At 37.6% G+C, this 18345-nt stretch overlaps 4 protein-coding genes and 1 pseudogene across 4 annotated transcripts; 2 read left to right on the forward strand and 3 right to left on the reverse strand.

The window, feature by feature from the left end:
• The first annotated feature begins 153 nt into the window (after window positions 1-153).
• Window positions 154-1395, forward strand: LOC129800917 (PAT complex subunit CCDC47-like; annotated as a pseudogene).
• A 6165-nt stretch (window positions 1396-7560) lies between these two features.
• On the forward strand, window positions 7561-9245 carry LOC129803464 (membrane-bound transcription factor site-2 protease). The gene is made up of 3 exons (XM_055850046.1): window positions 7561-7704; window positions 7769-8715; window positions 8776-9245. Exons 1-3 carry the CDS (start codon window positions 7630-7632, stop codon window positions 9221-9223), a joined length of 1470 nt encoding a protein of 489 aa, XP_055706021.1. The 5' UTR covers window positions 7561-7629; the 3' UTR covers window positions 9224-9245.
• LOC129803465 (LYR motif-containing protein 2) lies at window positions 9139-9652 on the reverse strand. Its single transcript, XM_055850047.1, has 2 exons — window positions 9526-9652; window positions 9139-9467 (listed from the first exon to the last, which is right to left on the reverse strand). Exons 1-2 carry the CDS (start codon window positions 9553-9555, stop codon window positions 9243-9245), a joined length of 255 nt encoding a protein of 84 aa, XP_055706022.1. The 5' UTR covers window positions 9556-9652; the 3' UTR covers window positions 9139-9242.
• A 3663-nt stretch (window positions 9653-13315) lies between these two features.
• On the reverse strand, window positions 13316-14838 carry LOC129803466 (transmembrane protein 39A). Its single transcript, XM_055850048.1, has 2 exons — window positions 14232-14838; window positions 13316-14171 (listed from the first exon to the last, which is right to left on the reverse strand). Exons 1-2 carry the CDS (start codon window positions 14714-14716, stop codon window positions 13376-13378), a joined length of 1281 nt encoding a protein of 426 aa, XP_055706023.1. The 5' UTR covers window positions 14717-14838; the 3' UTR covers window positions 13316-13375.
• A 55-nt stretch (window positions 14839-14893) lies between these two features.
• On the reverse strand, window positions 14894-15397 carry LOC129803467 (cytochrome c oxidase assembly factor 5). Its single transcript, XM_055850049.1, has 2 exons — window positions 15199-15397; window positions 14894-15135 (listed from the first exon to the last, which is right to left on the reverse strand). The coding sequence occupies exons 1-2, from the start codon at window positions 15301-15303 to the stop codon at window positions 14992-14994; spliced, it is 249 nt and encodes an 82-aa protein (XP_055706024.1). The 5' UTR covers window positions 15304-15397; the 3' UTR covers window positions 14894-14991.
• Window positions 15398-18345: the final 2948 nt, after the last annotated feature.

The raw sequence follows: 18345 nt of genomic DNA on the forward strand, positions 1-18345 counted from the left end.
AAATAATTCGTACAGTTTGCATTCAGCTGTGATAAAATTGGGATTTTCACGGAAAAATCACTGTCCTGGAAAAGTCACTGTGGTGGATTGCAGAGCATGGACCCAGCTTTATGGTAACTTTGAGAACGATTTTACAGAATTTGAGGATTGTGATTTGATGATGATCTTGTAGCTGTGACTTCGGGAGCCCCAGCAGGGGCTGCTGAGGGAAAGAAGGAGGAAGCAGTGGAAAATATTGATTTTAATGTGGATGAGAATTATGGGGAAAATCAAGCTGTGGTGAAGGATGAAGAGAGTGAATTCAAGCACTTTCACGATGAGGAGGAATTTCAGGGATTTGCTGGGCAAGCTGGTGATCAGGGTGGCGAGGAGGAACTCCACTTGAGCAGCAATAGAAAAATAGGATAGCAATAGGAAAACCTAAACTGACAATGGTCAAAGTGCAAATGCACTTTCGTACTCTCTGGGATTCCTTCTGGATGGAGATAATCATGATTGCTAGGCTTTTCGTCTACTTTGCTAATTTCTTCATGTGCAAGAGTAAGAACACCAATCTTGCCAATCTTTAACTGTCGACGCATCGGAGTCTGCTGGAAGAGAACTTTATGCAGGTGGGAGATGATGGGAAGCTGGAAAATGAATACCATGGCCTGATGAAAAAGTGAGAGCACCGCGACCACCTTTTTACTCTCTGAAAATGATCAAGAGACAGGATCTTGTGGCAATAATTGCTGGCCTGATTCGTCCCAGTTTGGATCGATCAAGTTCACGTGAAGATTGAGATGAGCAGGGATGTAATGTACACATTTGTTTTCTTTGTGGGTACCAAGAAGACCATCACGAAGATGTTTAAGCAGCAATCTGACCTCAGACCTCAGTAAGTTCTGCACAATAGTCAACAAGTTTGAGGAAAAATACAGTCTTAATGGGATTATCTGTTCTCTCTGAAATCCCCGAGGCATCTCAGCTTGGATTCTCGAATATGGTGGCTGCTCTCAACAAATACGCTCCTACCCTCATTGAGTACATCCACATCTCTGACCAATTCTGTAGCACTGTCTAGCAGGAGGATCCCACTAACCTGAAGCAGCCATAAGTTAAACGTGTGCTTATGGTTGGTTTCCATCTTCCACAAAATGTTGGCATGGAGAGCACCAAGTCCCTCCTCTTCTTTATCTTCTATCTCATGGAGCATCTCAAGCGCTTTCAATTGTCCAAGGAAACCAAAGCCAAGGCCGATAAGAACAGTGTACGACAAGCAATTCCTGGAGGACGCTCATGCTGCCAGGCCAGAGCAGAAAAGCCGCTGCCCAGCGCAGGGAGGAGAAGCACAAATAGGAGAAGCGCGTTTTCGTTTTTCCTCCAAAATCCTGTTTAGAAGTTTTCGCTGATTAATTAAACGATCACATTTTCATTCTCACAGATAAAAATTGTGTTTTTATTAGCAAAGAAAATAGATTTTTGTCACAAAAATAAAAAGAGCAAATAACCTACAAATAAAACACTGAAATTCACCATATTCAATTCACCACAGTATATGACATTTTCGAATTTCACCACTTTCGCGCTATTTTTTCGTATTTTCTCGCCATTTTCGAAGGCGCCATGTTGAATATTCACTGCGAAATTTCACTAGAGAATTTTCATGAATATTCAAAATAGTGAATTTTCATGAAATTTGCCATCTCTACAGTAGAGTCTCCTAAATTCGAACGCTCGGGGGGTATTTTTGACATTTCTCACCTCCCAAATTCGAACGATTTTTTCAAAACTAACGAAATTTTTGTGAGATTAAATTGTACTTTGAACCAAATTCCCGTACTTTCTCGCAAGTCTTAGTGGTAACATACTTCCTTTTCATTTTACACGACCATAATATATGTAAACATTCGAGAAGGAGCACATAAATAGGATTTTCATTCACTAAGAATACGAACTTTCTAACATAACGTCACAATTGACATTTTGAACCCAAACGGCGTTCGAATTTGAGAGATTCAGATTTGAGAGACTCTACTGTATCTAGGAATCGGAAACAAATTTTAACCCATTCGCGATCATTGTTATAGAATTTACAGATGATATTCGTATAATAAATAGTTCTTCAATTAAGGTAAAGTACCCTATGTCGACTACTTAAGGATAGATTTTGTGAAAATCTTATGAAAAAACCAGGGGGGTGACATTAGCTCTGAAAAATGCGACCGATTTTAGTACAAATTTTTCCCTGTTTTCATACACATTTCACGAGATATCTCCAAAACTACGTCAGTTGCCAATTTGGGGTTTTCGGTTGCCTATTCTATATTAAATTGGCTTTTATTTTGTACTACTATTATTTGCTAATTCATTCTACACTGACAGAAAACAGCGAATAAACCCAAAAGTTATTTCGGCGCGTTAGAAACATATGGGAAACATTGTCATGCCCCTGGAAAAAACCGTTATAATATGTGTTTTTTGATAGATTTTTGCCTAAAACTATAGAATAGATCTTTATCTATCTAATTATGAACTTCATTTAGTCATAATATAATTTTAAATTAGAAAAAAATTAAAAGGTTTCAAAAATGCGAAGTGTTCCTCTACTCGTCAGCCTGGGGTTCCTCTACTCGACCACCCATTTTTCTTAAAATTAAACAAATCACAAAACTAAAAAGTTACGGATTTAACTTTGTCTTGTTTAACACATCATGAATAGCACTTAAAATTTAGTTAATCATTAAAATAAATAGAGAGTTTAATTAATTTTATGAATTCATTCAGAAGTAAAACAACATTCAAGTGAAAAAAGCTTCACTTGCTATGATTCGTCGACCGGTCGAATTGAGGAACAATTTATTTGAAATGCACTTTCAATTTTAATACATAAAATTAATCTTTAACTTAGTCATGGAACTAAAATCTTTACACAGTAATAAAGATAAAGTCCTCAACTTGCGATTTTGCGAACGCTAAATTTGAATTCTCAAGTAATCTGTAAGGGTAATACTTGAAGTAATTTCTTAAGAAAAAAGGAAAAGAATATCAAAAAGTATGCCATAATTTGATGTAAAATTGCGAAATTTTATTTAAGAAGTACTTTAACGCCCCGTCAATATATGATTTTTTCATGGTTTTATGGTCAATTTCTATGATATTTTCACTGATTTGAATTAATTATGAAATAATTGACCCTATGATGTTAAATCTGTTAAACCATTTGCTAAATATTATTGTAAATGTAAATAAATTGAATAAATATTTCCACCGGTCGACTTGAGGAACCCAGGGTGGTCGAGTCGAGAGGCGGTTGACTCGAGGATGCTTTACCTTACATGAAAAAACTGCACTATACTTGCACTTTTTTGTTTCGCAAAAAGATATCCAAAACTTGTAAACGATCTTATTCAACGGAAAGTTTCACAACGGATTTATTTTGATAATATTTTACTTCACTCTTAATCCTAATTTAAATTCTGAATGCCAAATTATTTTCTTAGATTGTAAAAATATGTAAATAAATGAATTAAATAATGTTTGTAATGGTTTAATCGTTTCACCGTGCCTCATAAGAAGTAGCTAACAAATGAAATTTTTCATCTGTCTAATTCTACGTTTGGCTAATTCTGCCCTGCTTCCTTTATTTGTTTTCCATCCATAAAAATCATCTCTAAATAATGGGGACCTCAGTGGTGCAATAGGCAAGATCGCAAGGTCGTTGGCTCTTGCGTAGATAGATCCCCAATTCGATTTACAATTATTGTGATTTCGAGACCCACCCGGTGCGAAGATCAGAATGTTTAGATATGATCAGGGACCCATGAAGTCTAATAAAAATTGAAGCTATTAGGTGAGATTCTTAACAATCTCACCTACTATAATCCTAACAAAATTTCATGTCGTCCGATCGACCTCAAACTTGGCCAAAATGTGTTTCAGCACTTCCTGATCACGAATATATATGTGGCTATTTTACGTTCCCGGCCGGCCGGCTGGCCGGCCGGCCGGCCGGCCGGCCGGCCGCTCTTTGGAGCTTAATAGCTCCTAAACTAAAAAAGATATCGACTTGCGGTTTTCGGCAAAGGTTATATATCGGGTGAAAATTGCAACTTGGTGCATAGACCCCCCACCCCCCACCCCTCCTTCCGCCATTTTGAAGACCCCCCTTTTTTTGTTTTCTCAATAGCTCCGCCCCTATGGCATTCAGCGGACTCAAATTTTAGTATGTTATAGCTGGGCCTTAGAGCTTTCCATCAATACCAAACTTAAGGTCCCCCGACCCCCCTGACCCGAGCTATAAGGTCCAAAAAAAAATTTCTTAAAATGGCCATAACTCCGGTTCTAATTGTCAGAATTTAAAAAGTGAGGGCTTTTTGGAAAGCTCTCGTGAAATGCCACTTCCCCTTCTAACATCGCAAGTTCATAAAACCACCGCTAGGGGCGCTTTTTTTAAAAAGAAAATTTTTAAATCTTAAAAGTTAAATAACTCAAAAATTCCATTGTGCATCGGGCTGAAATTTTAGTATGTTGTAGCCGTTGATTATACCTATCAAACAAAAAAAATCTTAAGTCGATCCATAACCCCTGACCCGAGCTATAAGGGGTCAAAGTTCGAACATTGACCGGCCTCTATCTCCGGTTCTAATTAACATAGCGACATAAATTTTACCTTTTTGGTTTCGTATCGATGAGCACTTTCAGATGGAAGTTCAAAAAGTCACCACAGGTGGCGCTGTGATAGCGTCAAAATTCATCGAAATTCAAAGTCACTTTTCTCAAAAACGGCATTGTGCAAGTTAATGAAATTTTAGTATGTTGTAGTCCAGTCTAGGACGTTTCCAAAATGGTGCGTAAGTGCGCTGTGGTTTCAATAGAACCGGAGATATGAGGGGTCAAAGTTCACAAAATTCAAAAAATCATATCTCCGGTTCTATGTGACCGATTTTGATGAATGAGGGCTTAAACGAAAGATCTCACCAAATGCTACAACTTTCTAGAATATTTGAACTTCGTGGGACCAACACCAGGGGCGCCACAGTCGAAAAACCAATTTCAATATCACATAACCTCAATTATCTCGACTGTCGCTAAACCGATTTTGATGATTACTTCGACACAATTGTAGAGGACATTTGTCTCTACATTTCGTCCATACATCATTTTCCGCTCAGACTACGCTATCACTCCGATTTTGCCATTTAAGTGTGAAAAAAATGATTTTTCCAATAATAACGCTTTGAAATCACTCAGATGCCAATTTGACTGCCTCTACTCCACCAAGACACTTAAAATAGGGTTTTGAATGGAAAGTCCCACAAAATACAACAATTCTTTGAAATAGTTGAAGCTCAACAAATGACTACTTGGGGCACTCTGGATGAAAAAACGAGTTAAGAAACAAAAAACCTCGCTTATCTTGGCTTCTGAGTAATCGATGAGATCATGTTCTATGAGAAAATTATAGAGAACATTCTGGTCTACATTTCACCCATATATCACTTTTCTGCCAGTTCATCCAAATCCTTGATATTTTGGTTTAAATACAAAATTTGCATAATTTCACGAATTTGATTCAAGATAACTGAATGGCGTCTCCCAACTTCAGCTCTAAATCGAATTTGCATGCACTCCGAGCTAGTTCACGTTAAGAATCTCACCTACATAAGCCGGTTAGGATTATCTGTCCCTTTTTCAATTTTTATTGTGAAAATTTTGCAGAAATTGCACTGCGATTTAAACGAATTTGCTCGTTAGTTCTTGTATTATTTCAGCGAACATTATGACATAAGGTAAAGTGCCCTCGCTCGACCGGTTCCTCGTCTCGACCGGTAGATTTATTTATTCAATTTATTTATATTTGCTGTAATATTTTGCATATAATCTAACATCAATAGGTGAATTATTCCAAGAATAATACGAACCAGTGACAAATTCATAGAAATTGACGAAATTGACCATCAAAATTCAAAAATTGACCCACCGGTCGAATCGAGGAACCCGGTCGAGTGAGGGTACTTTACCTCATGTATTTTTAGATAGCTTTTAATACACACCTTCGAAATACAGTAGAGTCCCGCTATAGGCCATCGCTAGTCCAGAATTTATCTACCGTTGATTTCAAATAATCATAATTAATTAAAGTTATATTTGAAAAAATTTTGTTGTCGTTTTTCAAATTTGATTACGATTATCAAATGAAGCAAAAACGTTCAAATTTGCCATAGTTTGTCTTAGTTCTGATGCGATTTTGCATTATTGAGGGATTTTCATGAAATTTACAATAAATATGAGTATATAAAGTCAATGTGTGTATGCAGATAAATAAAAAATCGTTGCATTTCAAAAAGTTTGTCGCCCGAATTTCTCTTTAATTCGGGTGACATTTTGGTCCAAAATGCCTGAATTTGAGAGAGTCTACGTCTACACCTACAGTATCTCATTCGCTATTAGTAACACTGCTAACTACGACAGCAACGATAATCCAGCTTAATCTCTTAAACAAAATACAGTAGGATCTCTCAAATTCGTACATTTGGGATCAAAATATCATCCGATCAATTTAGAAAAATTACAAAATCCGAATTTAAAAGTATCTCGATCTTAAAAGTATTAATGTAAGTCTTGAAAAGGACGATAAATTTAAAAGTAGATTCCAATAATAACGTATTTTTATCTATTTGATTTGATTAAATTCCATTTTTCATTTAGTTAGGTAGTGGGATATTTTTTTCAATAAAAAAAAGATATAAACGCAGTAATGAACTCTGTGGTTCGTTACTGTTTTAACCCGATTTACGCTAATTCGGCTCTTTTAAGATCGGGCTGCTTTTTTATTCGGGCAGCAGTTAAATTTGAAAAAGGTTTATCGACATTTTTCATTTTTTCGAATGAAGATATTTTTTCTCAAATTTGCCATATTTTGACTTAGTTATGATGTGATTTTACATTATAAAGGGGGTTTCATGAAATTTACCATAAATACGAGTGCGTAAAGTTAGTATGAGTATGCGGAAGAACAAAAAATCGTAGCATTTCAAACAATTTGATGCCCGAATTTCTCTCTAATTCGTGTGACATTCGGTCCCAAATGCCCGAATTTGAGAGAGTCTACTGTATACAGTAGACCCTCACTCAATCGGCTCTTTTTCAATCGGGCGCAAAATTTTGTTGACAATTTTCACGTTTAATTATGAAGCTAATTCGCTCAAATTCGCTGTAGTTCTTTCTATTTTATCGTGATTCTTTATAATTGAGCACTTTTTGTGGAATTTACAAAGGCTTTGACGCTCAATTATATCGCTAAACTGGATGACTTTCTCGTTTCTCCCCATATACCCGATTGAGAGAGAGTCTATTGTAAAAATGAAAAATTATCACTATCATCGTGATTAAGTAAATTTTAAAAATATAAATAAGTTATAAAATAATATTTAAAAAATATTATGCTGTATCTGCTGCACGAGTTACATCCTGAAAGGATTTAATTTTCTTCTCTTTAAAATTCCGAAATTTTCTCTCGAATTTTTAAGGAGAACCGTGGAATTGTTTTCCGCAGACTGTCGTGGTACAATTCCATGTTTTTCATAGGACAATTCTCTATAAGTTAATTTACTGTGTTGCGGGCTGTTTTTGACCGGCATTCCCGGAATGTCTTTTTTGGTGTTTTTCTTGGTCATTGGTGCCATTCATGGAGTATTAATGTTCTTTGATGCATTCTTTAAGGTATGTCTTACATATTCCAATTCCAATTTCCATCATTATTGTAACATTTTTTTCGTATTTTTAGAGCTGTATGCATCATCCCTATCGGTTGTTCCTGGATGGAACTGGATTCACAGTGAAATTCTTGAGATTGGAATGGTATACTACAGCTCTCAATCGAACCCTGGTAAAATGGTGTACTTCATCCCCGCGACTACTTACGAGATCATTCGATTTGGGCGTGTACAGTGCTCTTATTCTTCTGCCAGTCTCACTGGGAGTGCTTTTGTGGAGCTTCTTCAAATCCTGGTCGGGTTCTGAGGGGTCTACGGGGGGAGGATTGGAAGTGGAGATATTGGTTCCTGGTGTAACACTGCCCCTGGATGAGATTCACTACTACATTGGGACACTATTGATTAGTTCAATTGTTCATGAGTTAGGACATGCTGTTGCAGCTGTTTTGGAGGATGTTCCTCTCTTGGGATTTGGTGTGAGAGTTTACTACTTTCTTCCTGTGGCTTTGACAGAATTGAGTACTGATCAGTTGGCCAGCCTGAAAGCCTGGAAGAAGCTTAGGGTTTTGTGTGCTGGTATTTGGAATAATCTAGCACTGGGATTAGTGGCTTTTCTGCTGCTCCAGGGCTCAAAGCCTATGCTGGGTTGGCTGTATCATATCGATAGAGGTGTTTATGTGACGGATATTGAGAAGAGATCACCCCTTTTGGGGACAAAAGGTCTAAATGTTGGAGATTTAGTCAACAAAATTAACTCCTGCAACGTTAGGGATGTCGATTCCTGGCACGATTGCCTCCTTCAAGCATTGAGACGACAGCCGGCTTTCTGTCTTTCGTCAGAATTCATTCACAGGAATGATGAATCAACTCCGGTTGGGACAGTGGATGGTATCACGCAATGCTGTGATCCTGAAAATCCGGCAAATGGATGCTTTGAGTACTTCGGGGAGAGTGATATTCTGGAAATTCCTCAGCATGTATGTCTCCCTATTAGACTGACCGTTGAAAATGCCTACAGGTGAGTTTCTTGTGAATAGGGAGAGATTGGTTGGGTAATACAGGAATTGATGGTCACCAGGTACTGCGAGAAGGATTCAAAATGCAACGATAGAGGACGTGAGGGATATTGTTTGAAGCCACTTCTGGCCAATTCAACGACAATCCTCGAAATTAGCCGTCGTGGAAGGAATGTACTGTACCTGGGTCATCCGGGAGATGTCTATCGTACCGTCAAGGTGTCCAACTATATTCCAAAATTGCGATATATTGCTCCTGCCTTTGGTGATTCAGTCACCCTTTTCCTGCGCTACTTGATTGTCTTTTCTTTGGGACTGGTCCTGATCAATGTGATCCCATGCTATGGATTCGATGGTCAGCACATTGTCAGTGTGATACTGGGGCATCAATTGGCACAGTTTGGAGTGAAAAGTCAAACAAGAGATATAGTCATTTTGTTAATAACATCCCTATGTACATTTCTACAGATTGGTCTCCTAGTGAGATTTCTCTGGCATACACTGTTGTAAATAAAAGGAAAATACAGAGTCATCGGTTTCCACTCAAATCCAGGCTATTCTGCAATTCTGTTAGGCATCGACGTCCATACTGCAGCATCATCTTAATGCTGGTTTCATCTGTGTGATGGCGATTGCTACGGAAATCCCTTCGTGCCCATTCCTGGAGCTCAAGACGATTCTCAGGCTGAGGAACACGACGAATTGTTCGGAAGATGTCACGATAGAGACGTAGAACTTCCTGCCGAAGCATAAACTTGGGGAGGAAGTAATATTAGGAAAGGATAGGAAAGAAATCTCATTCTTCAGACTACCTGCTTCAGTGTTAGCGCCGGCTGTTTCATCACATTCCCTGCTTTTATGCAAATTCCGGATCAGATTGAATTTTTGTAAATTTTAAGGTTAGGTTCTTCTTGCCGCAAAGCCCGCCAAGTTCAAAAAGGAAAAACCTAAAAAGGCCGGTCGCCTGCTCCTTCCCATCTCCTTAGAATAGGACTGGTAAAAAAGGATTTTGCAGAAAAAAAATTGTAAATAAAAACACCTTAAAATACGGAAGGAAAGCGTTCGAAAATGACTAGAAAACACAAAAAAAACAGTGATAAGCCTAAATGAGCTTATAGAGGTGTGATTCTTTCATTGCAAATTTCGTTTAATAATTCTTAAACTGGATTTAACTTATATCGTTATAATAAAGGAAAATTAGATAAGAAACACATAAAAAGTGTCTGGAAAAACTTTGTCGGATGTAAAGATTGAGGCCTCTATCTCTCATAGTTTCCGAGAAAATCAACTTTAAAGTTGCTCAGGCCGTTTTATGCATATCTCATCTATTTTTTTCATTTTCAAGTAATATTCTGATGCCTCAAGTGATACCTCAAACTTAACATCCGTTTTGAGACTCTTTCAGTGACCCGTGACAAGTGACAATCCACGAAAATATTCGTTGCCCGCGAAAATCCGCGGAAAAATTCACGGCCTACAAAAATCTGCGGAAAAATTCGCGGCCCGCGAAAAAAATCGCGCTCAGCGAAAATCCGTGTAAAAATTCTCGCTCCGCGAAAATCCGCCAAATAATTCGCGCCTCGCGAAAAACATCGCCGCCCGCGAAAATATTCGTTGCCCGCGAAAATCCGCGGAAAAATTCACGCCCTGCAAAAATCTGCGGAAAAATTCGCGGCCCGCGAAAAAGAATCACTCTCAGCGAAAATCCGTGTAAAAATTCGCTCCCCATTAAAATCCGCCAAAAAATTTGCACCCCGCGAAAAAAATCGCCGCTCGCGAAAATATTCGTTGCCCGCGAAAATCCGCACATAAATTCACGGTCCACAAAAATCTACGGAAAAATTCGCGCTCACCGAAAATCCGTGTAAAAGTTCGCGCCCAGCGAAAATCCGCCAAAAAATTTGCGTCTTACGAAAATCTGCGTAAAAATCGCCGCCCGCGAAGATACGCGAAAATAATTCGACACCCGCAAAAATCCGCGTAAAATTAGCGCCCCGCGAAAATTCGCCCCATGCGAAAATCCGCGAAATAATTCGCACCATGCGAATCCTCGAACAAAATCGCGTCCTGCGAAAATATGGGAAATAATTCGCGCCCCGCGAAAGTCCGCGTAAAAATCCGCACCCCGCAAAAACATCACCACCCGCGAAAAAATTCGACACCCGTGAAAATCCGCGTAAAAATCCACGCCATGCGAAAATCCGCGAAATACAGTAGACTCTCGCTCAATCGGCTCTTTTTCAATCGAGCGAAAAATTTTGTTTACAATTTTCACGTTTAATTATGAAGCTAATTCGCTCAAATTCGCTGTAGTTCTTCCTATTTTATCGTGATTTTTTATAATTGAGCACTTTTTGTGAAATTTACAAAGGCTTTGATGCTCAATTCTATCGCTAAACCAGATGACATTTTGCCCTACACTGAGAAAAAAAAGAGGGTGCGATTAACATTTTTCCTCATTATTTTAACACTTTTTAGGTATAAAAATATATCAACATTTTTTAATGTTAATTTTACACCTTTTTAAGGGTAAAATTAACATGAAAAAGGGTAACTTTAACCCCCAATACACCTAAAAATAGTAATATTTACACCGTTTTCGGATCAATACTGCAGAATAAAATTAACATTCCCGGAATGTTATTTTAACTTTTTCGGATTTCTTTCAGTGTATATTCCCGATTGAGAGAGAGTCTACTGTATCATGTATTATATAATATATACAGTGGCGATCAAAATAATGGAAAGCTTATATTTTTTATAACTTTTGTATTTTTTCCCAATTTGTTGATATAATTCTGAAGTAGAAATCTTCAAATTATTAGAATCGTAGAATAAGGGCTGTTTTGGCTGCTAGAGGTCTCTATTTTACAAAGAATACGTGAATAGTGAAATTCAGTACGGCCAAAAAAATGGAAAACTGTCATTTATGGTTTCTAAATATGGCTTCATTTAAACTTATTCGATTTATAGAAATGAAAGTGGTCCTATCGTAGTCCAAACCAAATTTCACGTATTCTGTGAAAAATAGAGAACTCTAGTGGCCAAAACAATACTTAATTGACGTAAGGTAATTATTTAAACATTACTATATCAAAATTATTTCAACGAATTGGAATAAACAAAAATGCTAAAGGTAAAACAGTGGTCTTTGCGGAGTTGATTCTATTATTTTGGCCGCCACTGTATATATTAGGAAAAGCCTGTCCGACGCCGCTTCTCTCGCATTTTTCCCACCTGACGCTATTTAACATTGAAATCTTTAAACTGTAATATCTCGAGAACTAGTCGATCAACATCCTCCGATCAACATCATCTTTTTTTAAGTAGTCTAAATTTTCTAGGCTACAATATAAACATAAAATTTTCAAAATCGCATACTTAAATTTCGAGATAATCTACAAAATGTGATTAATAACCGTCTTAGAAAAGGTTTTTCAGAAAACTAATATACATACAATTATGCAAGTTTGCCTACCATTAGGAACCAATTTATGAAATCATTTTTGAAATACGCCTGAATGTATACTATGTTGCGATGCGGGAAATTTGAAAACATTTTGCCACTTATTTAGAATAAAACTTCAATTTTTTTTATTAGTGTATTTTTTTTTAAATATTCTAACCATTTATTGAAGAACTCTGGCCAAAAAGTACTGTTCGTCAATGCATTTCTATTAAACAGTTGAATCTTTTTGTTTTGACTACTTTTACTCCACGCGAAATTCGTTCTACGGCCGATTTACTCAAAAGAAAGCCCCTGCGGGTATGCAAATTTTCTTGATGCATAATGCCATTTCGCGCGTTTTTTTTCAGTCCCGAAAAAATGTGCATAACACCGGGATTGAGTGTAGCATAGAAATTGTCGTACGCGTAAGTAGATATACTTAAAAAAAAATATGAAGCTATCTCTTTCCACACCAGAGATATTGCGTACTACGGACGGACGGTCGGACGGCCGGTTCCGAAATTACCGGGTTATGATTTTTGGCAGGGATGTTCAAAACATATGCCCTGTTAATTTCAGCTCGATCTGGGTACTTTGAGTAAATCGGAGGATTACAATAGGTGTGTTTAACCCTTTAACGACGAGACACTTTTTACGGACTGAAAATCAACAATAAAAATGAAACTGAGAAACCAATGATAAGTCTTACGTCTAACCTTGCAAAGTTCAACAGAGTCTGATTCGGTGTATTTTGTGCTTCTATGAACGATAGGGACAAAAATACCAAAAAAATTTAAGTGATTTTTCTGACAATACCAATGAATAATATTTTTCGCTTTAATGAAAAATATTACGTATGAGTATTGTAGTTTTTATTGCCAAAAGGGTTTTGCTTAAAAAAAAAATGGAAGTATAAAAAAAATCAATTATGAATTTGAGAATTTAAAAATTCGCCATTTTTGAGCTTAAATATTTACTACATAGCAAATAGCTAGAAACTGGCAAAAAATATTCTAGATCTAGATTCCTTCAACCTTCTACTTTAAAATTATGTACAAACATAAAAAAAAATAACTTTAGGTAGTCAAGAAAAATTATTTTCGTTATGGGACATCGGTGTTCCAATCGTCCTTAAAGGGTTAAAGAAAAACAAATTTAAATATAGACACATTACTTTTATTAAATCTTCCTGATTCTCCTATTTCTATGAATGATTATATTTTGAAAAAGAGCTTCCTCCTCACACAATCCGTTGCCTGCAACTCCGCATTGTAGATATCATGAGAGATTAGGTAACTTCGGAAGTGTCTGTAGAGAGTGAATTGATTAGTGAGAATGAAGAATCCCATTGAAATCATATTCTGCCATTGATGGCTGATCACAACGAGGAATATCTGCATGATGACAAGTAGAAGTTGGCCAAAGAAGAGGATAAGGAAAATATTGGAGGGATTCTTGAAGACCCAGTGGAAACGATAGTGGCTAGCATTAGCGGGAATGGCTGTTGTAAATCCAGAAGCACGATAGAATTCTCCAGCGTGCTTGATGAGTGTCCCGGAAGGCCAAACGAGACTCTTTGACCAGACAATGGCAGGGACAGCATGGGATTTGCTCTCAATACGATTCCACTGACCCAAGTGCAGTGCAGCACGATGGAGGACGTCGCAGTACCTGGTGGGAAAGCACTGAGCAGCAGCTGCTGTGAATCCACTGAACCAGGTGAAGGTGAGATGTTGTGTGGCCCAGAAGAGGTCGTAGTAGAGAAAGGCCTGAGAGAAGCAGCACGGAATGAATCCTGCATAGTAGGCATTGCAGGCGGATGTGAAGATGACCTGCTTGAAGCGATTGTTGAAATCACTCTTGAGCACTTCAACTTCATCCCGAATTGCGGTGGGATTTGTGGAGCAGCAATGCAAAGGGATTCCGCCTAAGTAAACGGTATTGCTGGGATGTATTGTTCTCAGGAAAGGTTCCAGGCGGATGCCAAAAATGATTAAATATACCAGGAGCCTACCCAAGAGAAATACTGAATAATCCTAGGATAAGGAATGGATGATAGGAAATACTTACGGATAGCAGAGGCAGAAGAGATACATGCTGTTGGATTTCTGATACAGTTGGAGACTGCAGAACATGAGAATTGCCGAGAGGAAGCCAAAGTAGGCATAAGATACCACTTTCTCCTGCCACGGAGTTAACTTCATGATGCCCACAATGGCCAAGTAGACCACCCTTCTGGCCAAAATGGTCACAATAAACATCACCAAGTACTTATCGATTAGATAGAAATGCAGAGCATCGTGAACATTAGAATCCTCTAGCCACCATCCGGTTCGATAGAGATGGAGAAATTGTGAGGATGCTGCGATAGCCACGAAGATGAACATGATTAGCTCATTGATAAATTCAGGTGGATGGGAGATGTCCGGAAACGGTGCATGTTTGGGCAGAGCAGCAAATGTTGCTGTCTTTTCGCCCACACTAGTGAGATTTTGCACAACGGGCGGCGGGAGGGTGCGTGCCGCAGGCCGAGCAAATCGGCGATTTGAACTCATTTTCCATTGGAATTTTATTTTTGTAGATTTTTACGCAACTTTTACAGCAAAAATAAACAAAGGGAAGTCCCCTAAAAAATTGAGGTTATCTAGCGGCTGTCATTGCTGTCAAAATCAGCTGTTTACTGGAGGGGAAAGTTGTACTAAAAATTTCTTGGACCTCCTGAGCAAAAAAACTTTTTTTTTGTATTCTGTTTTTAAAATTTATTAATGAATACCTCGAATTTTTGTATAATGACCACCTAATCTACTTAGACAAAATATTCAACTGGTCCTTAGTAGCCTTTTCGCCCGCGGAATCTCTGCCTGTTGTCCAGGATGGAGCGTTTACATTCAAAGAATGTGTTCCTTAGAGCTTGACATTCAATTGGAACACTTCCGTCTGTCCTGTTGATGCATTCTCTTGGTGTTTTGCGTTCCTGTTTGAAGAAATTCCTCTTAAAAGTAAGAATATTCCAAAAGAAAAGAGCATATTGTCACACCTTTTTGCAGCAATCACTCTCAAGTAGACACATTTTAAGGTCTGCCCGGACACCAGCACATGGTGTTTTATCTGCTAATTCCTCCTCAGCCTCGTATTTCATCATTTTGAGGCAGTTTTTGTGGATTTATTACAAACCAAAAATCAAAACACTGCACGATTCCCAACTTGTTTTTAGCTGAGATTTTTTACAATCTCAGCTTTTGTAATGACAGGTGAAATGCGACCTCGTCAGATCGGGCTCAAATTTTGGATTGACACGTTTTGACACTCATAGATCACGAATATCATATGCGCCAAAATCGATTTTCGTGGACGTCCCGTCCCGTCCGGCCCGTAGTATAAAAACCACTTCTATAGCGAGAGAACGGAAAGAGATATCGACAAGCGGTTTTCGACAAAGGTTAAATGTCGATGGGTGCTAGAAGTACAGTAGACTCAATTGGCTCTTTTTCAATCGCGCGAAAAATTCTGTTGACAATTTTCACGTTTAATTAGGAAGCTAATTTGCTCAAATTCGCTGTAGTTCTTCCTATTTTATCGTGATTCTTTATAATTGAGCGCTTTTTGTGGAATTTATAAAGGCTTTGACGCCCAAATCTATCGATAAACCGGATGACATTTCGCCCCAAATGCCCATTTGAGAGAAAGTCTACTGTAGGTGATGTCAGATCCACCCCCTCGCCCCTTCTTACGCCATCTTGGAATATCCCTAATTTTTGTTGTCTCAATAACTTAGTTCCTATTCCCTATGGCATGGATCGATCTCAAATTTTAGTATGTTATAGTTGGGCCTAAGAGCTTTCGATCAGTACCAAACTTGAGCCCCCACGACCCCCCTGACAGTAGCTAGAAGGGGTTAAAAATTGAAACTTCGAATGGCAATATCACCGGTTGTAATTATTATCGGAATTTGAAAAATTTTAGTGTTTTGGAAAGCTCTCGTGGAGTACTACACACAGCTCTAAGCATAAAGCATATAAAAATTAAGCATAAGTCCTGCATAGCTCAAACAAAATGAAATCTGAATTTTTAACAGTTTTTTCATCTTAATCCTTTTATGTTTAACAGCTGTGCGCGTTTTCAGTACAATACAAACCATTTCATGCTTAAGCTATGCAGATTTTAAGCACAATATCTGAGAAGTACGAGTATTATGCACAATCACAACCATCTTATGTTTGAGCTGTGCATATTTTCAGTACAATTTTAATTTAGTATTTAAATTTTTTTTCTTATTTCAACGCAAAATCTTGAAATAATACAACGACAAAATGCATTTTAGGAGCAAGAGGGGCGTCAAGACAGCCCTGCAAGAAATTAGGCACCCCCCCCCCCCCCGAAAGCACCTGAAGGAATTTAAAGTGTTCCTTTTTACTTCAACATGAAATCTTGGAAAAATATAAGGGCAAAATGCATTTTGAGAGCTTTAAGGGCACCAATCAATTGGGCGCCCTAGGAAGTGTCTGAGGGAGTTAAAAAAGCTTTTTCTTTACTTCAACGCGAAATTTTTATATATAAGGACAAAATGCATCTTAAGAATTAGAGGAGTGACCTAGAAAGTCTCGTGAGGAAATTAAAAGTTTTTATTAAATTATTTCAACGCGAAATTTTGGTAGATTATAAAGCCAAAATGCAATTTAAGATTCAGAGGGCTCCCCAGAAAGTTTTTGAGAAAAATAAAAGTTCTTTTTTATGTCAACGCAAAATTTTGAAGAATTATAAGGACAAAATGCATTTTAAGAACTAGAAAGGCGTCCCAGAAAGTCTATGAGAAATTAAAAGTCTTAACGCAAAATTTTGGTAGATTATAAAGATAAAAGGCATTGTAAGAACTAGAGGGGCTCTCCAGAAACACAAGAGTCTCTTTTATTAAATTTTTTTTACTTCAACATGGAAAAAATAAGTTCAGTTGTCTAAAAAAAAAGGAACATCGGCGCCCCTGGAGGATCGCGCTCTGGGCGGGCCGCCCCTCCTCTCCCGCACCCCTTTAGGTACGCTACAGCATCAACCGCCAGTGTTTGGCAGCTGTCACCCGGATAACGAAGTGCCGTATAATGAAGAGCCGTGTGTACCCTCATGACACCTCAATCTCATCCGATTTATTCGAATGTCCGATTTATCTAAAAATCAATTTTCGAAAATTTAATTTCGAATATTTCAAAAACTACTAGAAAACTAACTTCTATGCTTCTTCTTATTTAAATTTTAGTATGTTGTAGCTGAGGTCAAGACCTTTCCAACGGTGGGTCGCACTCCTCCCTCGATGTTCCCTGGCCCGAGCTACAGTGCTGTCTCTCTATATGCACACTCTCTATATGCACAGCTTTTGTGTCGGTTGCATTCAAAATCAATTTGTTTACATTTTGACAAAGTAATAAAGAAAATCATTTTCTTGGTAACTAATTTTTCTTGTTTTTAATTTTCTTAATTTTATTTTTTCTGTCTCATATTATATTTAAAATAACACGGGAAATTCTTCTAGAACAATAAAAAAATGATAATTTATTGAAAGAAAGAAAAAAACCGTTGGGAATTTCAAAAAAAGTTGTGCATATTCAGAGAGAGAGAGAGTTCTGTCAAAAAAAGTACCCAAACTGTGCATATAGCGAGACAGCACTGTATAATCAAAAATGTCTTGATCTGACTGCATTTTTGGTGTTTGTGATATGATTTCGATGAAATTTTAGTATATATTGTACTCCCTCCGTTCCGAAATAAATCGTACGTTTGGCGAAAAATTAGGGATTAAGGAATGGTTTCAGAAAATGTTTTTGTTATTTGCAAATATCTTATGTATGAACTGTCCTCCATGTTCAAGGATAATATGGGGATCCTTTCACGATGGTAAGTTGAGGAATCCATATGCTGAAGTTGTCAATTTTTCGCGATTTTTTCAAATAGCTCCGGTAGATAGTTAATTACTAAAAAATGGACTGTGATTAACATTATAGGCTAGAATTTGTTCTAAATTTTTAGTATGCACGAGTAGAACTCAATAGTTATTACCGATATGACATTTTTTATTACTCAAATTTTGCAGAATGAGCAATAAAAAGAACATCCTTTTTTTTGTTTTCGAATATCTGAATGCTAAATGGTTAGAGATAGGGACTTGGGACCTTCGGCTGACCCCCCCACAAGTTGG

This window comes from Phlebotomus papatasi, chromosome 2 (assembly GCF_024763615.1).
Source record: "Phlebotomus papatasi isolate M1 chromosome 2, Ppap_2.1, whole genome shotgun sequence".
NCBI lineage: Eukaryota > Metazoa > Arthropoda > Insecta > Diptera > Psychodidae > Phlebotomus > Phlebotomus papatasi.

Excerpts from the sequence above, each read along its gene's own strand:
- LOC129803464 (XM_055850046.1), top strand. The coding sequence starts at position 7,630 with ATGTCTTTTTTGGTGTTTTTCTTGGTCATTGGTGCCATTCATGGAGTA. Across the intron at positions 7,705-7,768 it reads TCTTTGATGCATTCTTTAAG|AGCTGTATGCATCATCCCTA; the intron begins GTATGTCTTACA and ends TCGTATTTTTAG. Across the intron at positions 8,716-8,775 it reads ACCGTTGAAAATGCCTACAG|GTACTGCGAGAAGGATTCAA; the intron begins GTGAGTTTCTTG and ends GATGGTCACCAG.
- LOC129803465 (XM_055850047.1), bottom strand. The coding sequence starts at position 9,555 with ATGAAACAGCCGGCGCTAACACTGAAGCAG. Across the intron at positions 9,468-9,525 it reads CGGCGCTAACACTGAAGCAG|TTTATGCTTCGGCAGGAAGT; the intron begins GTAGTCTGAAGA and ends TTCCTCCCCAAG.
- LOC129803466 (XM_055850048.1), bottom strand. The coding sequence starts at position 14,716 with ATGAGTTCAAATCGCCGATTTGCTCGGCCTGCGGCACGCACCCTCCCG. Across the intron at positions 14,172-14,231 it reads CTCTTCTGCCTCTGCTATCC|GCTCCTGGTATATTTAATCA; the intron begins GTAAGTATTTCC and ends TCTCTTGGGTAG.
- LOC129803467 (XM_055850049.1), bottom strand. The coding sequence starts at position 15,303 with ATGATGAAATACGAGGCTGAGGAGGAATTAGCAGATAAAACACCATGT. Across the intron at positions 15,136-15,198 it reads AGAGTGATTGCTGCAAAAAG|GAACGCAAAACACCAAGAGA; the intron begins GTGTGACAATAT and ends TTCTTCAAACAG.